Source organism: Babylonia areolata, chromosome 8, assembly GCF_041734735.1.
Source record: "Babylonia areolata isolate BAREFJ2019XMU chromosome 8, ASM4173473v1, whole genome shotgun sequence".
Classification (NCBI taxonomy): domain Eukaryota; kingdom Metazoa; phylum Mollusca; class Gastropoda; order Neogastropoda; family Buccinidae; genus Babylonia; species Babylonia areolata.
Window position 1 is genome coordinate 44281674 of NC_134883.1, and position 16347 is coordinate 44298020.

Below are 16347 nucleotides of genomic sequence, written 5' to 3' on the forward strand. Positions count from 1 at the left end.
CCCCCCCCCCCCCCCCCCCCCCCCCCCCCCCCCCCCCCCCCCCCCCCCCCCCCCCCCCCCCCCCCCCCCCCCCCCCCCCCCCCCCCCCCCCCCCCCCCCCCCCCCCCCCCCCCCCCCCCCCCCCCCCCCCCCCCCCCCCCCCCCCCCCCCCCCCCCCCCCCCCCCCCCCCCCCCCCCCCCCCCCCCCCCCCCCCCCCCCCCCCCCCCCCCCCCCCCCCCCCCCCCCCCCCCCCCCCCCCCCCCCCCCCCCCCCCCCCCCCCCCCCCCCCCCCCCCCCCCCCCCCCCCCCCCCCCCCCCCCCCCCCCCCCCCCCCCCCCCCCCCCCCCCCCCCCCCCCCCCCCCCCCCCCCCCCCCCCCCCCCCCCCCCCCCCCCCCCCCCCCCCCCCCCCCCCCCCCCCCCCCCCCCCCCCCCCCCCCCCCCCCCCCCCCCCCCCCCCCCCCCCCCCCCCCCCCCCCCCCCCCCCCCCCCCCCCCCCCCCCCCCCCCCCCCCCCCCCCCCCCCCCCCCCCCCCCCCCCCCCCCCCCCCCCCCCCCCCCCCCCCCCCCCCCCCCCCCCCCCCCCCCCCCCCCCCCCCCCCCCCCCCCCCCCCCCCCCCCCCCCCCCCCCCCCCCCCCCCCCCCCCCCCCCCCCCCCCCCCCCCCCCCCCCCCCCCCCCCCCCCCCCCCCCCCCCCCCCCCCCCCCCCCCCCCCCCCCCCCCCCCCCCCCCCCCCCCCCCCCCCCCCCCCCCCCCCCCCCCCCCCCCCCCCCCCCCCCCCCCCCCCCCCCCCCCCCCCCCCCCCCCCCCCCCCCCCCCCCCCCCCCCCCCCCCCCCCCCCCCCCCCCCCCCCCCCCCCCCCCCCCCCCCCCCCCCCCCCCCCCCCCCCCCCCCCCCCCCCCCCCCCCCCCCCCCCCCCCCCCCCCCCCCCCCCCCCCCCCCCCCCCCCCCCCCCCCCCCCCCCCCCCCCCCCCCCCCCCCCCCCCCCCCCCCCCCCCCCCCCCCCCCCCCCCCCCCCCCCCCCCCCCCCCCCCCCCCCCCCCCCCCCCCCCCCCCCCCCCCCCCCCCCCCCCCCCCCCCCCCCCCCCCCCCCCCCCCCCCCCCCCCCCCCCCCCCCCCCCCCCCCCCCCCCCCCCCCCCCCCCCCCCCCCCCCCCCCCCCCCCCCCCCCCCCCCCCCCCCCCCCCCCCCCCCCCCCCCCCCCCCCCCCCCCCCCCCCCCCCCCCCCCCCCCCCCCCCCCCCCCCCCCCCCCCCCCCCCCCCCCCCCCCCCCCCCCCCCCCCCCCCCCCCCCCCCCCCCCCCCCCCCCCCCCCCCCCCCCCCCCCCCCCCCCCCCCCCCCCCCCCCCCCCCCCCCCCCCCCCCCCCCCCCCCCCCCCCCCCCCCCCCCCCCCCCCCCCCCCCCCCCCCCCCCCCCCCCCCCCCCCCCCCCCCCCCCCCCCCCCCCCCCCCCCCCCCCCCCCCCCCCCCCCCCCCCCCCCCCCCCCCCCCCCCCCCCCCCCCCCCCCCCCCCCCCCCCCCCCCCCCCCCCCCCCCCCCCCCCCCCCCCCCCCCCCCCCCCCCCCCCCCCCCCCCCCCCCCCCCCCCCCCCCCCCCCCCCCCCCCCCCCCCCCCCCCCCCCCCCCCCCCCCCCCCCCCCCCCCCCCCCCCCCCCCCCCCCCCCCCCCCCCCCCCCCCCCCCCCCCCCCCCCCCCCCCCCCCCCCCCCCCCCCCCCCCCCCCCCCCCCCCCCCCCCCCCCCCCCCCCCCCCCCCCCCCCCCCCCCCCCCCCCCCCCCCCCCCCCCCCCCCCCCCCCCCCCCCCCCCCCCCCCCCCCCCCCCCCCCCCCCCCCCCCCCCCCCCCCCCCCCCCCCCCCCCCCCCCCCCCCCCCCCCCCCCCCCCCCCCCCCCCCCCCCCCCCCCCCCCCCCCCCCCCCCCCCCCCCCCCCCCCCCCCCCCCCCCCCCCCCCCCCCCCCCCCCCCCCCCCCCCCCCCCCCCCCCCCCCCCCCCCCCCCCCCCCCCCCCCCCCCCCCCCCCCCCCCCCCCCCCCCCCCCCCCCCCCCCCCCCCCCCCCCCCCCCCCCCCCCCCCCCCCCCCCCCCCCCCCCCCCCCCCCCCCCCCCCCCCCCCCCCCCCCCCCCCCCCCCCCCCCCCCCCCCCCCCCCCCCCCCCCCCCCCCCCCCCCCCCCCCCCCCCCCCCCCCCCCCCCCCCCCCCCCCCCCCCCCCCCCCCCCCCCCCCCCCCCCCCCCCCCCCCCCCCCCCCCCCCCCCCCCCCCCCCCCCCCCCCCCCCCCCCCCCCCCCCCCCCCCCCCCCCCCCCCCCCCCCCCCCCCCCCCCCCCCCCCCCCCCCCCCCCCCCCCCCCCCCCCCCCCCCCCCCCCCCCCCCCCCCCCCCCCCCCCCCCCCCCCCCCCCCCCCCCCCCCCCCCCCCCCCCCCCCCCCCCCCCCCCCCCCCCCCCCCCCCCCCCCCCCCCCCCCCCCCCCCCCCCCCCCCCCCCCCCCCCCCCCCCCCCCCCCCCCCCCCCCCCCCCCCCCCCCCCCCCCCCCCCCCCCCCCCCCCCCCCCCCCCCCCCCCCCCCCCCCCCCCCCCCCCCCCCCCCCCCCCCCCCCCCCCCCCCCCCCCCCCCCCCCCCCCCCCCCCCCCCCCCCCCCCCCCCCCCCCCCCCCCCCCCCCCCCCCCCCCCCCCCCCCCCCCCCCCCCCCCCCCCCCCCCCCCCCCCCCCCCCCCCCCCCCCCCCCCCCCCCCCCCCCCCCCCCCCCCCCCCCCCCCCCCCCCCCCCCCCCCCCCCCCCCCCCCCCCCCCCCCCCCCCCCCCCCCCCCCCCCCCCCCCCCCCCCCCCCCCCCCCCCCCCCCCCCCCCCCCCCCCCCCCCCCCCCCCCCCCCCCCCCCCCCCCCCCCCCCCCCCCCCCCCCCCCCCCCCCCCCCCCCCCCCCCCCCCCCCCCCCCCCCCCCCCCCCCCCCCCCCCCCCCCCCCCCCCCCCCCCCCCCCCCCCCCCCCCCCCCCCCCCCCCCCCCCCCCCCCCCCCCCCCCCCCCCCCCCCCCCCCCCCCCCCCCCCCCCCCCCCCCCCCCCCCCCCCCCCCCCCCCCCCCCCCCCCCCCCCCCCCCCCCCCCCCCCCCCCCCCCCCCCCCCCCCCCCCCCCCCCCCCCCCCCCCCCCCCCCCCCCCCCCCCCCCCCCCCCCCCCCCCCCCCCCCCCCCCCCCCCCCCCCCCCCCCCCCCCCCCCCCCCCCCCCCCCCCCCCCCCCCCCCCCCCCCCCCCCCCCCCCCCCCCCCCCCCCCCCCCCCCCCCCCCCCCCCCCCCCCCCCCCCCCCCCCCCCCCCCCCCCCCCCCCCCCCCCCCCCCCCCCCCCCCCCCCCCCCCCCCCCCCCCCCCCCCCCCCCCCCCCCCCCCCCCCCCCCCCCCCCCCCCCCCCCCCCCCCCCCCCCCCCCCCCCCCCCCCCCCCCCCCCCCCCCCCCCCCCCCCCCCCCCCCCCCCCCCCCCCCCCCCCCCCCCCCCCCCCCCCCCCCCCCCCCCCCCCCCCCCCCCCCCCCCCCCCCCCCCCCCCCCCCCCCCCCCCCCCCCCCCCCCCCCCCCCCCCCCCCCCCCCCCCCCCCCCCCCCCCCCCCCCCCCCCCCCCCCCCCCCCCCCCCCCCCCCCCCCCCCCCCCCCCCCCCCCCCCCCCCCCCCCCCCCCCCCCCCCCCCCCCCCCCCCCCCCCCCCCCCCCCCCCCCCCCCCCCCCCCCCCCCCCCCCCCCCCCCCCCCCCCCCCCCCCCCCCCCCCCCCCCCCCCCCCCCCCCCCCCCCCCCCCCCCCCCCCCCCCCCCCCCCCCCCCCCCCCCCCCCCCCCCCCCCCCCCCCCCCCCCCCCCCCCCCCCCCCCCCCCCCCCCCCCCCCCCCCCCCCCCCCCCCCCCCCCCCCCCCCCCCCCCCCCCCCCCCCCCCCCCCCCCCCCCCCCCCCCCCCCCCCCCCCCCCCCCCCCCCCCCCCCCCCCCCCCCCCCCCCCCCCCCCCCCCCCCCCCCCCCCCCCCCCCCCCCCCCCCCCCCCCCCCCCCCCCCCCTTTTTTTTTTTTTTTTTTTTTTTTTTTTTTTTTTTTTTTTTTTTTTTTTTTTTTTTTTTTTTTTTTTTTTTTTTTTTTTTTTTTTTTTTTTTTTTTTTTTTTTTTTTTTTTTTTTTTTTTTTTTTTTTTTTTTTTTTTTTTTTTTTTTTTTTTTTTTTTTTTTTTTTTTTTTTTTTTTTTTTTTTTTTTTTTTTTTTTTTTTTTTTTTTTTTTTTTTTTTTTTTTTTTTTTTTTTTTTTTTTTTTTTTTTTTTTTTTTTTTTTTTTTTTTTTTTTTTTTTTTTTTTTTTTTTTTTTTTTTTTTTTTTTTTTTTTTTTTTTTTTTTTTTTTTTTTTTTTTTTTTTTTTTTTTTTTTTTTTTTTTTTTTTTTTTTTTTTTTTTTTTTTTTTTTTTTTTTTTTTTTTTTTTTTTTTTTTTTTTTTTTTTTTTTTTTTTTTTTTTTTTTTTTTTTTTTTTTTTTTTTTTTTTTTTTTTTTTTTTTTTTTTTTTTTTTTTTTTTTTTTTTTTTTTTTTTTTTTTTTTTTTTTTTTTTTTTTTTTTTTTTTTTTTTTTTTTTTTTTTTTTTTTTTTTTTTTTTTTTTTTTTTTTTTTTTTTTTTTTTTTTTTTTTTTTTTTTTTTTTTTTTTTTTTTTTTTTTTTTTTTTTTTTTTTTTTTTTTTTTTTTTTTTTTTTTTTTTTTTTTTTTTTTTTTTTTTTTTTTTTTTTTTTTTTTTTTTTTTTTTTTTTTTTTTTTTTTTTTTTTTTTTTTTTTTTTTTTTTTTTTTTTTTTTTTTTTTTTTTTTTTTTTTTTTTTTTTTTTTTTTTTTTTTTTTTTTTTTTTTTTTTTTTTTTTTTTTTTTTTTTTTTTTTTTTTTTTTTTTTTTTTTTTTTTTTTTTTTTTTTTTTTTTTTTTTTTTTTTTTTTTTTTTTTTTTTTTTTTTTTTTTTTTTTTTTTTTTTTTTTTTTTTTTTTTTTTTTTTTTTTTTTTTTTTTTTTTTTTTTTTTTTTTTTTTTTTTTTTTTTTTTTTTTTTTTTTTTTTTTTTTTTTTTTTTTTTTTTTTTTTTTTTTTTTTTTTTTTTTTTTTTTTTTTTTTTTTTTTTTTTTTTTTTTTTTTTTTTTTTTTTTTTTTTTTTTTTTTTTTTTTTTTTTTTTTTTTTTTTTTTTTTTTTTTTTTTTTTTTTTTTTTTTTTTTTTTTTTTTTTTTTTTTTTTTTTTTTTTTTTTTTTTTTTTTTTTTTTTTTTTTTTTTTTTTTTTTTTTTTTTTTTTTTTTTTTTTTTTTTTTTTTTTTTTTTTTTTTTTTTTTTTTTTTTTTTTTTTTTTTTTTTTTTTTTTTTTTTTTTTTTTTTTTTTTTTTTTTTTTTTTTTTTTTTTTTTTTTTTTTTTTTTTTTTTTTTTTTTTTTTTTTTTTTTTTTTTTTTTTTTTTTTTTTTTTTTTTTTTTTTTTTTTTTTTTTTTTTTTTTTTTTTTTTTTTTTTTTTTTTTTTTTTTTTTTTTTTTTTTTTTTTTTTTTTTTTTTTTTTTTTTTTTTTTTTTTTTTTTTTTTTTTTTTTTTTTTTTTTTTTTTTTTTTTTTTTTTTTTTTTTTTTTTTTTTTTTTTTTTTTTTTTTTTTTTTTTTTTTTTTTTTTTTTTTTTTTTTTTTTTTTTTTTTTTTTTTTTTTTTTTTTTTTTTTTTTTTTTTTTTTTTTTTTTTTTTTTTTTTTTTTTTTTTTTTTTTTTTTTTTTTTTTTTTTTTTTTTTTTTTTTTTTTTTTTTTTTTTTTTTTTTTTTTTTTTTTTTTTTTTTTTTTTTTTTTTTTTTTTTTTTTTTTTTTTTTTTTTTTTTTTTTTTTTTTTTTTTTTTTTTTTTTTTTTTTTTTTTTTTTTTTTTTTTTTTTTTTTTTTTTTTTTTTTTTTTTTTTTTTTTTTTTTTTTTTTTTTTTTTTTTTTTTTTTTTTTTTTTTTTTTTTTTTTTTTTTTTTTTTTTTTTTTTTTTTTTTTTTTTTTTTTTTTTTTTTTTTTTTTTTTTTTTTTTTTTTTTTTTTTTTTTTTTTTTTTTTTTTTTTTTTTTTTTTTTTTTTTTTTTTTTTTTTTTTTTTTTTTTTTTTTTTTTTTTTTTTTTTTTTTTTTTTTTTTTTTTTTTTTTTTTTTTTTTTTTTTTTTTTTTTTTTTTTTTTTTTTTTTTTTTTTTTTTTTTTTTTTTTTTTTTTTTTTTTTTTTTTTTTTTTTTTTTTTTTTTTTTTTTTTTTTTTTTTTTTTTTTTTTTTTTTTTTTTTTTTTTTTTTTTTTTTTTTTTTTTTTTTTTTTTTTTTTTTTTTTTTTTTTTTTTTTTTTTTTTTTTTTTTTTTTTTTTTTTTTTTTTTTTTTTTTTTTTTTTTTTTTTTTTTTTTTTTTTTTTTTTTTTTTTTTTTTTTTTTTTTTTTTTTTTTTTTTTTTTTTTTTTTTTTTTTTTTTTTTTTTTTTTTTTTTTTTTTTTTTTTTTTTTTTTTTTTTTTTTTTTTTTTTTTTTTTTTTTTTTTTTTTTTTTTTTTTTTTTTTTTTTTTTTTTTTTTTTTTTTTTTTTTTTTTTTTTTTTTTTTTTTTTTTTTTTTTTTTTTTTTTTTTTTTTTTTTTTTTTTTTTTTTTTTTTTTTTTTTTTTTTTTTTTTTTTTTTTTTTTTTTTTTTTTTTTTTTTTTTTTTTTTTTTTTTTTTTTTTTTTTTTTTTTTTTTTTTTTTTTTTTTTTTTTTTTTTTTTTTTTTTTTTTTTTTTTTTTTTTTTTTTTTTTTTTTTTTTTTTTTTTTTTTTTTTTTTTTTTTTTTTTTTTTTTTTTTTTTTTTTTTTTTTTTTTTTTTTTTTTTTTTTTTTTTTTTTTTTTTTTTTTTTTTTTTTTTTTTTTTTTTTTTTTTTTTTTTTTTTTTTTTTTTTTTTTTTTTTTTTTTTTTTTTTTTTTTTTTTTTTTTTTTTTTTTTTTTTTTTTTTTTTTTTTTTTTTTTTTTTTTTTTTTTTTTTTTTTTTTTTTTTTTTTTTTTTTTTTTTTTTTTTTTTTTTTTTTTTTTTTTTTTTTTTTTTTTTTTTTTTTTTTTTTTTTTTTTTTTTTTTTTTTTTTTTTTTTTTTTTTTTTTTTTTTTTTTTTTTTTTTTTTTTTTTTTTTTTTTTTTTTTTTTTTTTTTTTTTTTTTTTTTTTTTTTTTTTTTTTTTTTTTTTTTTTTTTTTTTTTTTTTTTTTTTTTTTTTTTTTTTTTTTTTTTTTTTTTTTTTTTTTTTTTTTTTTTTTTTTTTTTTTTTTTTTTTTTTTTTTTTTTTTTTTTTTTTTTTTTTTTTTTTTTTTTTTTTTTTTTTTTTTTTTTTTTTTTTTTTTTTTTTTTTTTTTTTTTTTTTTTTTTTTTTTTTTTTTTTTTTTTTTTTTTTTTTTTTTTTTTTTTTTTTTTTTTTTTTTTTTTTTTTTTTTTTTTTTTTTTTTTTTTTTTTTTTTTTTTTTTTTTTTTTTTTTTTTTTTTTTTTTTTTTTTTTTTTTTTTTTTTTTTTTTTTTTTTTTTTTTTTTTTTTTTTTTTTTTTTTTTTTTTTTTTTTTTTTTTTTTTTTTTTTTTTTTTTTTTTTTTTTTTTTTTTTTTTTTTTTTTTTTTTTTTTTTTTTTTTTTTTTTTTTTTTTTTTTTTTTTTTTTTTTTTTTTTTTTTTTTTTTTTTTTTTTTTTTTTTTTTTTTTTTTTTTTTTTTTTTTTTTTTTTTTTTTTTTTTTTTTTTTTTTTTTTTTTTTTTTTTTTTTTTTTTTTTTTTTTTTTTTTTTTTTTTTTTTTTTTTTTTTTTTTTTTTTTTTTTTTTTTTTTTTTTTTTTTTTTTTTTTTTTTTTTTTTTTTTTTTTTTTTTTTTTTTTTTTTTTTTTTTTTTTTTTTTTTTTTTTTTTTTTTTTTTTTTTTTTTTTTTTTTTTTTTTTTTTTTTTTTTTTTTTTTTTTTTTTTTTTTTTTTTTTTTTTTTTTTTTTTTTTTTTTTTTTTTTTTTTTTTTTTTTTTTTTTTTTTTTTTTTTTTTTTTTTTTTTTTTTTTTTTTTTTTTTTTTTTTTTTTTTTTTTTTTTTTTTTTTTTTTTTTTTTTTTTTTTTTTTTTTTTTTTTTTTTTTTTTTTTTTTTTTTTTTTTTTTTTTTTTTTTTTTTTTTTTTTTTTTTTTTTTTTTTTTTTTTTTTTTTTTTTTTTTTTTTTTTTTTTTTTTTTTTTTTTTTTTTTTTTTTTTTTTTTTTTTTTTTTTTTTTTTTTTTTTTTTTTTTTTTTTTTTTTTTTTTTTTTTTTTTTTTTTTTTTTTTTTTTTTTTTTTTTTTTTTTTTTTTTTTTTTTTTTTTTTTTTTTTTTTTTTTTTTTTTTTTTTTTTTTTTTTTTTTTTTTTTTTTTTTTTTTTTTTTTTTTTTTTTTTTTTTTTTTTTTTTTTTTTTTTTTTTTTTTTTTTTTTTTTTTTTTTTTTTTTTTTTTTTTTTTTTTTTTTTTTTTTTTTTTTTTTTTTTTTTTTTTTTTTTTTTTTTTTTTTTTTTTTTTTTTTTTTTTTTTTTTTTTTTTTTTTTTTTTTTTTTTTTTTTTTTTTTTTTTTTTTTTTTTTTTTTTTTTTTTTTTTTTTTTTTTTTTTTTTTTTTTTTTTTTTTTTTTTTTTTTTTTTTTTTTTTTTTTTTTTTTTTTTTTTTTTTTTTTTTTTTTTTTTTTTTTTTTTTTTTTTTTTTTTTTTTTTTTTTTTTTTTTTTTTTTTTTTTTTTTTTTTTTTTTTTTTTTTTTTTTTTTTTTTTTTTTTTTTTTTTTTTTTTTTTTTTTTTTTTTTTTTTTTTTTTTTTTTTTTTTTTTTTTTTTTTTTTTTTTTTTTTTTTTTTTTTTTTTTTTTTTTTTTTTTTTTTTTTTTTTTTTTTTTTTTTTTTTTTTTTTTTTTTTTTTTTTTTTTTTTTTTTTTTTTTTTTTTTTTTTTTTTTTTTTTTTTTTTTTTTTTTTTTTTTTTTTTTTTTTTTTTTTTTTTTTTTTTTTTTTTTTTTTTTTTTTTTTTTTTTTTTTTTTTTTTTTTTTTTTTTTTTTTTTTTTTTTTTTTTTTTTTTTTTTTTTTTTTTTTTTTTTTTTTTTTTTTTTTTTTTTTTTTTTTTTTTTTTTTTTTTTTTTTTTTTTTTTTTTTTTTTTTTTTTTTTTTTTTTTTTTTTTTTTTTTTTTTTTTTTTTTTTTTTTTTTTTTTTTTTTTTTTTTTTTTTTTTTTTTTTTTTTTTTTTTTTTTTTTTTTTTTTTTTTTTTTTTTTTTTTTTTTTTTTTTTTTTTTTTTTTTTTTTTTTTTTTTTTTTTTTTTTTTTTTTTTTTTTTTTTTTTTTTTTTTTTTTTTTTTTTTTTTTTTTTTTTTTTTTTTTTTTTTTTTTTTTTTTTTTTTTTTTTTTTTTTTTTTTTTTTTTTTTTTTTTTTTTTTTTTTTTTTTTTTTTTTTTTTTTTTTTTTTTTTTTTTTTTTTTTTTTTTTTTTTTTTTTTTTTTTTTTTTTTTTTTTTTTTTTTTTTTTTTTTTTTTTTTTTTTTTTTTTTTTTTTTTTTTTTTTTTTTTTTTTTTTTTTTTTTTTTTTTTTTTTTTTTTTTTTTTTTTTTTTTTTTTTTTTTTTTTTTTTTTTTTTTTTTTTTTTTTTTTTTTTTTTTTTTTTTTTTTTTTTTTTTTTTTTTTTTTTTTTTTTTTTTTTTTTTTTTTTTTTTTTTTTTTTTTTTTTTTTTTTTTTTTTTTTTTTTTTTTTTTTTTTTTTTTTTTTTTTTTTTTTTTTTTTTTTTTTTTTTTTTTTTTTTTTTTTTTTTTTTTTTTTTTTTTTTTTTTTTTTTTTTTTTTTTTTTTTTTTTTTTTTTTTTTTTTTTTTTTTTTTTTTTTTTTTTTTTTTTTTTTTTTTTTTTTTTTTTTTTTTTTTTTTTTTTTTTTTTTTTTTTTTTTTTTTTTTTTTTTTTTTTTTTTTTTTTTTTTTTTTTTTTTTTTTTTTTTTTTTTTTTTTTTTTTTTTTTTTTTTTTTTTTTTTTTTTTTTTTTTTTTTTTTTTTTTTTTTTTTTTTTTTTTTTTTTTTTTTTTTTTTTTTTTTTTTTTTTTTTTTTTTTTTTTTTTTTTTTTTTTTTTTTTTTTTTTTTTTTTTTTTTTTTTTTTTTTTTTTTTTTTTTTTTTTTTTTTTTTTTTTTTTTTTTTTTTTTTTTTTTTCTGGTCTCTCTCTCTCTCTGTCTGTCCTGTCCCGTCTGTCTCTCTCATTCTCTCTCTCTGTCTGTCTGGGGCTCTCTCATTTCTTCTGTCCTTCCCCCCTTTCTGTCTGGGTCTCTTCATTTTCTTCGTCTTCTTCTTTCCTTCTATTTTCTTCTGTCTGTCTGTCCCCGGCCTCTCTATTTCTTCTCTCCTCTCTCTCCCCGTCTGTCTGGGTCTCCTCATTCTCTCTCTTTCTGTCTTCTGGGTTTTCTTCATTCTCTCTCCTCTCTTGTCTGTCCGGTCTCTCTCTTCTCTCTCTCTGTCTGTCTGTCTCGGTCTCTCACTGTCTGTCTGTCTGGTCTGTGTCTCTCTCATTATCTGTCTGTCTGTCTGTCTCCGGTCTCCTCTCATTCTCTCTCTGGTCTGTCTGTTCTCGGTCTCTCTCATTCTCTCTCTGTCTGTCTGTCTCGGTCTCTCTCATTCTCTCTCTCTGTCTGTCTGTCTCGGTCTCTCTCATTCTCTCTCTGTCTGTCTGTCTGTCTGGGTCTCTCTCATTCTCTCTCTGTCTGTCTCGGTCTCTCTCATTCTCTCTCTGTTCTGTCTGTCTGGGTCTCTCTCATTCTCTCTCTCTGTCTGTCTGTCTGTCTGGGTCTCTCTCATTCTCTCTCTCTGTCTGTCTGTCTCGGTCTCTCTCATTCTCTCTCTGTCTGTCTGTCTGTCTGTGTCTCTCTCATTATCTGTCTGTCTGTCTGTCTCGGTCTCTCTCATTCTCTCTCTGTCTGTCTGTCTCGGTCTCTCTCATTCTCTCTCTGTCTGTCTGTCTCGGTCTCTCTCATTCTCTCTCTGTCTGTCTGTCTGTCTGGGTCTCTCTCATTCTCTGTCTGTCTGTCTGTCTGTCTGGGTCTCTCTCATTCTCTCTCTGTCTGTCTGTCTCGGTCTCTCTCATTCTCTGTCTGTCTGTCTGTCTGGCTCTCCATTCTCTGCTGGGCTCTCGTCTCTCTCTTCTTTCTCGTCTGTCTGCGGTCTCTCTCATTTCCTGTGTCTGTCTGGTTCTCTCATTCTTCTTCTCTGTCTTTCGGACTCTCATCTTCTCTGTCTGTCTGTTTCGGTCTCTCTCATTCCTTCTTCTGTCTTCTGGTCTCTCTCATTCTCTGTTGTCTGTCTGTCTGGGTCTCTCTCATCTCTCTCCTGTCTGTCTGGTCCTCTCCCCATTCTCTTTCTTCTGTCTGTCGGTCCTCTCATTTCCCTGTCTGTCTGTCTGTCTGTTCTCTCATTCTGTCTGTCTTCTTCTCGTCTCTCTCATTCCCTCTGTCTGTTGTCTGGTCTCTCTCATCCTTCTCCCTTTGTCTGTCCGGTCTTCTCATTTTCTCTCTTCTGTCTGTCTGTTCCTCTCATTCTCTGCTGTCTGCTGTCTGGCTCTCTCATTCTCTCTCTGTCTGTCGTCTCTCTCTCTCATTCCTCTGTCTTTGTCTTCTCTCTCTCATCTCTCAGTCGTCGTTTCTGTCTGCTCAGCTGGCCTATTCCTTTATCCTGTCTGCCTCTTCCCCACCCCCCCCTTTCTGCTGGGACCCCCCCCCCCCCCCCCCCCCCCCCCCCCCCCCCCCCCCCCCCCCACCCCCTGTTGCGTCCTTCACATTCTTTTGTCTGCTGTTTCTGTAATTACTGTTTTTTCCCCGAATTATATGCTGTTGTGTGTTGTGTCGGTTGTTTATCCTTCAGGAGGATGCGTTTTAACTGATTCTTCATCCCTTTGTCAGGATACCAAGTGTGATCAAGCCTTTCTTTTCATGTGTGGTTTCTGGTGGTGTATTTTTGATGTACCTTGTTTTCTTTCTTTCAGTGGTAATGGACTCACTGCTTGCAAATCCATTAAGCTAAACCAATCTGCCAAGCAGAAACCTAACAGCTCCAACCCTGCAGCCTAGAAAAAAAAAAAATAAGTTATAAAGTATCTACTAACAAATAAAAAATATAATTATGTATTGTGTTGATGAAATTATTTATTTTTAAAAATTTTTTTGCAATGATGGTGTAAAGTCATCCAACATTCACATAATCCACACTGTCGTATCTCCAACCCAGTTTCCGTTGCAGTTCATATGTGGCCCCCCCCACCATCTTCCCTGCACTCCTCTACCCCCTTTTTTAATCAGTTTTTTAATCACTCGTAACTTTCTGTTTTAGCTTTTTCCGTTTTATTTTACGTTTGCACATGCTGAACAATCAGTTGTCGTACCTGGATATAGACACTAAACCATTTTTGAGATTTGTAAGATTGAGTAGGGTGCAACTGTTTGAGCAAACACCTGTTAAGTACACACACTGTATTCTGTATTTCTCTCTCAGTCCCTTGAGCAAGCATCTGTTGAAACGAAACCATCTCCAACACTTAATTTCCGTCTCAGTACTTTGAACAAGCACCTGTTGAAGTTATGTCTTCCCATACACTTAATTTCCGTCTCAGTCGTTTGAGAAAACACCTGTTAAAGCCATGTCTTATAACACTTATGTGCACAAACTGTATTCTGTATTGAAGCTTTATCTTCTAGCACCTTAATACACCTAGATTTCTGTCACAGTCCTTTGAACAAGCACCTGTTAATCTCTGTCTTCTGACACCTACATACATTCTGTCTCAGTCTTTTGGCAAACACCTGTTAAATCTCTGTCTTCTGACACAACAAATACACCAAAATTTCCCTCACAGTCCTTTAAGCAAACACCTGTTAAAGCTATACTTCTAACACCTAAATACACCTAATTTCCCTCACAGTCCTTTAAGCAAACACATGTTAAAGCTATACTTCTCACAGTCCTTTAAGCAACACATGTTAAAGCTATACTTCTAACACCTAAATACACCAAATTTCCCTCCCAGTCCTTTGAGCAAACACCTGTTAAAGCTCTGTCGGGCTTCTAACACCTAAATACACCTAAATTTCCGTCAAAGTCCTTTGAGCAAGCACCTGCTGAAGCTCTGTCTTCTAACACCTAAATTTCTCTGTCAGTCCTTCGAACAAGCACCTGTTAAAGCTGTATCTCTGAACACCTAAATTTCTCTGTCAGTCCTTGAGTAAACACCTGTTAAAGTTCTGTCTTCTAACACCTAAATACACCTAAATTTTTGTCACAGTTCTTTGAGAAAACACCTGTTAAAGCTATTAAAGCTATACTTTTAACATCTAAATACATCAGATTTCCCTCTCGGTCCTTTGAGCAAGCACCTGTTAAAGCTATGTCTTCTAACACCTTAATTTCTGTGTTAATCCTTTGAGCATGTACCTGTCAAAGCTATATCTCCGAACACCTAAATTTCTCTGTTGGTCCTTTGAGCAAGTACTTGTCAAAGCTGTGTCTCTGAACACCTAAATACACCTACATTTCTCTGTCAGTCCTTTGAGTAAACACCTGCTGAAGCTCTGTCTTCTAACACCTAAATACACCTAAATTTCTCTGTCAGTCCTTTGAGCAAGCACCTGTTAAAGCTATGCCTCTGAACACCTAAATTTCTCTCTCAGTCCTTTGAGCAAACACCTGTTCAAGCTCGGTCTTCTGATACCTAAATACACCTAATTTCCGTCACAGTTCTTTGAGAAAACACCTGCTGAATATTCTAGCACCTAAATTTCCCTCTCAGTCCTTTGAGCAAGCACCTGCTGGAGATGTGCAACCTGGCGGACATTGAACGAAAGCTGGACCTTTACATGAACATGTTCTACCACAACCGCCGCAGTGACCGCGACGGCAACTACATCAAGGCGGACTCCCTGAAGATCGAGCTGATCGCCGGGGGCCTCAACTGGATGCAGCAGCAGTACATCATGGAGAAGATGGAGGTCAACAACTTTGGAGAGGTCAGTACGCAGTGGTTGTTGTGGGTGGGTGGGGCGGGGGGAAGGGGGCTTGGGGGGGGGGGGGGGTGATGAGGGGATTGGGGGAGGATGAGGAGGGGGAGGTGTGTTTGTGGGTTGGTGAGGAGGGGGGCTGTCTGTGTTGTGTGTGTTGGGGGGGTGGGGGGGGGGGGGGTACATTCGTGTGTGTGTGTGTGTGTGAAGTCAAGTCAAAATCATCTTTATTGGGGGTAAAAGAATAAAGCCAGCTTACACAGCTTTAAAAAAAAAAATTTTTTACATCCTGCCCTCGTGTGCGTGCGTGCATGCATGTGTGTGTGTGTGTGTGTGTGTGTGTGTGTACGTGCGTGTGTGTCTGTGTGAGATCAGAACAAAATGTATCACCGGACTTTACGCTCTTCATTTCCTTTCCTTTCCTCTCCTCCACACCCCCACCCAGATCTCCTTCCTGGACTACATGTGCTACATCCCGCTCTTCCTCTCCATGCACGACAACATCGTCGACAACCCGCTGGACATGTCCGACCAGAAGTACACCCTCCCACCGCGCACCCGACCCCCCTCCACCCAGCGAGACATGAACCCACTGGGCTACCCGCTCAGCCGGAAGTCCTCGCTGCTCATGCGCAAGCAGGCGCGTGACCTGATGGAGGGCAAAATGAACACGGGGGGACTCCGGCCCGAGACACGAGACCGGCTTCAGAAGTACTCCAGGTGTGTAGCGGCTTCTCCGCTGCGGTGGATATGTCATCCACAGCTTACGTTTTTTTTGTGAAGGAGTATGAGGAGGAGGCAGGATTTGCTCTGGATCTTTGTGCTGCAACCTAGCGGGGGCTAGTTGACCATTAGAGGCAGCACAACACAATAAAACACAACACACTACAACGTAATCCAATACAACACAATAAAAACACAACACAACACTACAATTTTATACACTACAGTAAAGTATCCAACGCTCAGCTTATATCACAAACTGGCATAAGCTTACAGTTGAGCCAACAGCGAAGTGAGAGCTGTATTGATCAATGGTTTCTCCACTTCAATCATAATCCAGTTACAACTTAGTCTTTTGTGAAGGACTATGACTCTCAAACTAGGAGGCAACACTGCACTGACTCCTATTTATTTATTTATTTATTATTATTATTACTACCTTTTTTCATATTATAATCATTATTTATTTATTTATCTATTTATGTATTTATTTACTTATTTATGTACGCTTATCTATTATTTATCAACCTTTTTTTTTCCTTAAGGCCTGACTAAGCGCGTTGGGCTACGCCGCTGGTCAGGCATCTGCTTGGCAGATGATGTGTAGCGTATATGGATTTGTCCGAACGCAGTGACGCCTCCTTGAGCTACTGACACTGACTCCTAGTGCTGCAGCCTTGGGAACTAGTTGGCCTTTGGGAACCATCCCAACGCCGACAGTCCTGAACCCCTCTTGGCCAAGAAAGTGGGGATTTAACTTCGGCAAGACACTCTCCACTTTGATCAAATTCTAACCTAGATAGTACAGCAGTTGCCTCCTCTGCTTTTCTGATGGTCATAGTCGAACACGACTGACTATCATATAATATACGACTTGCTCTTAGTGCTGCAGCCTTGGGAGCTAGTTGGCCTTTAGGGACCATCCCAACGCCGACTGTCCAAAAACCCTCTTGGCAGAGAGAGTGGGGATGTCACTTGGGCAAGACACTCTGCACTCTAATCAAATTCTAGCTGAAATAGTCGGGACAGCAGTTGCCTCCTCTGCTTTTCTGATGGTCATAGTCGAACACGACTGACTATCATATAATATACGACTTGCTCTTAGTGCTGCAGCCTTGGGAACTAGGTGGCCTTTAGGGACCATCCCAATGCCGACTGTCCAAAAATCTAGAGTGGGGATGTCACTTGGTCAAGACATTCTGCACTATAATCAAATTCTAGCTGAAATAGTCGGGACAGCCGTTGCCTCCTCTGCAGTTCTAATGGTCATAGTGGGGGACTCGACTGACTATCCCTCGGTAGGTTGGTGGTGGGTCCGGGCTGTCGGGCTTTGAACCACAATTCGACGGGCGCTATAGCCGAGTGGTTAAAGCGTTGGACTTTCAATCTGAGGGTCCCGGGTTCGAATCACGGTGACAGCGCCTGGTGGGTAAAGGGTGGAGATTTTTACGATCTCCCAGGTCAACATTATGTGCAGACCTGCTAGTGCCTGAACCCCCTTCGTGTGTATACGCAAGCAGAAGGTCAAATACGCACGTTAAAGATCCTGTGATCCATGTCAGCGTTCGGTGGGTTATGGAAACAAGAACATACCCAGCATGCACACCCCCGAAAGCGGAGTATGGCTGCCTACATGGCGGGTTAAAAACGGTCATACACGTAAAAGCCCACTCGCGCTTATACGAGTGAACGTGGGAGTTGC

General features: G+C 42.2%; 1 protein-coding gene across 1 annotated transcript in view; it reads left to right on the forward strand.

Moving 5' to 3' along the window:
- LOC143284853 (uncharacterized) overlaps positions 1-16347 on the forward strand; it is a 50150-nt gene that overhangs the window by 30018 nt on the left and 3785 nt on the right. The window contains exons 19-20 of the mRNA XM_076591955.1: positions 13695-13931; positions 14368-14642. Of these exons, the coding sequence (XP_076448070.1) occupies positions 13695-13931; positions 14368-14642 (512 nt within the window). The remainder of the gene's footprint in view (positions 1-13694; positions 13932-14367; positions 14643-16347) is intronic.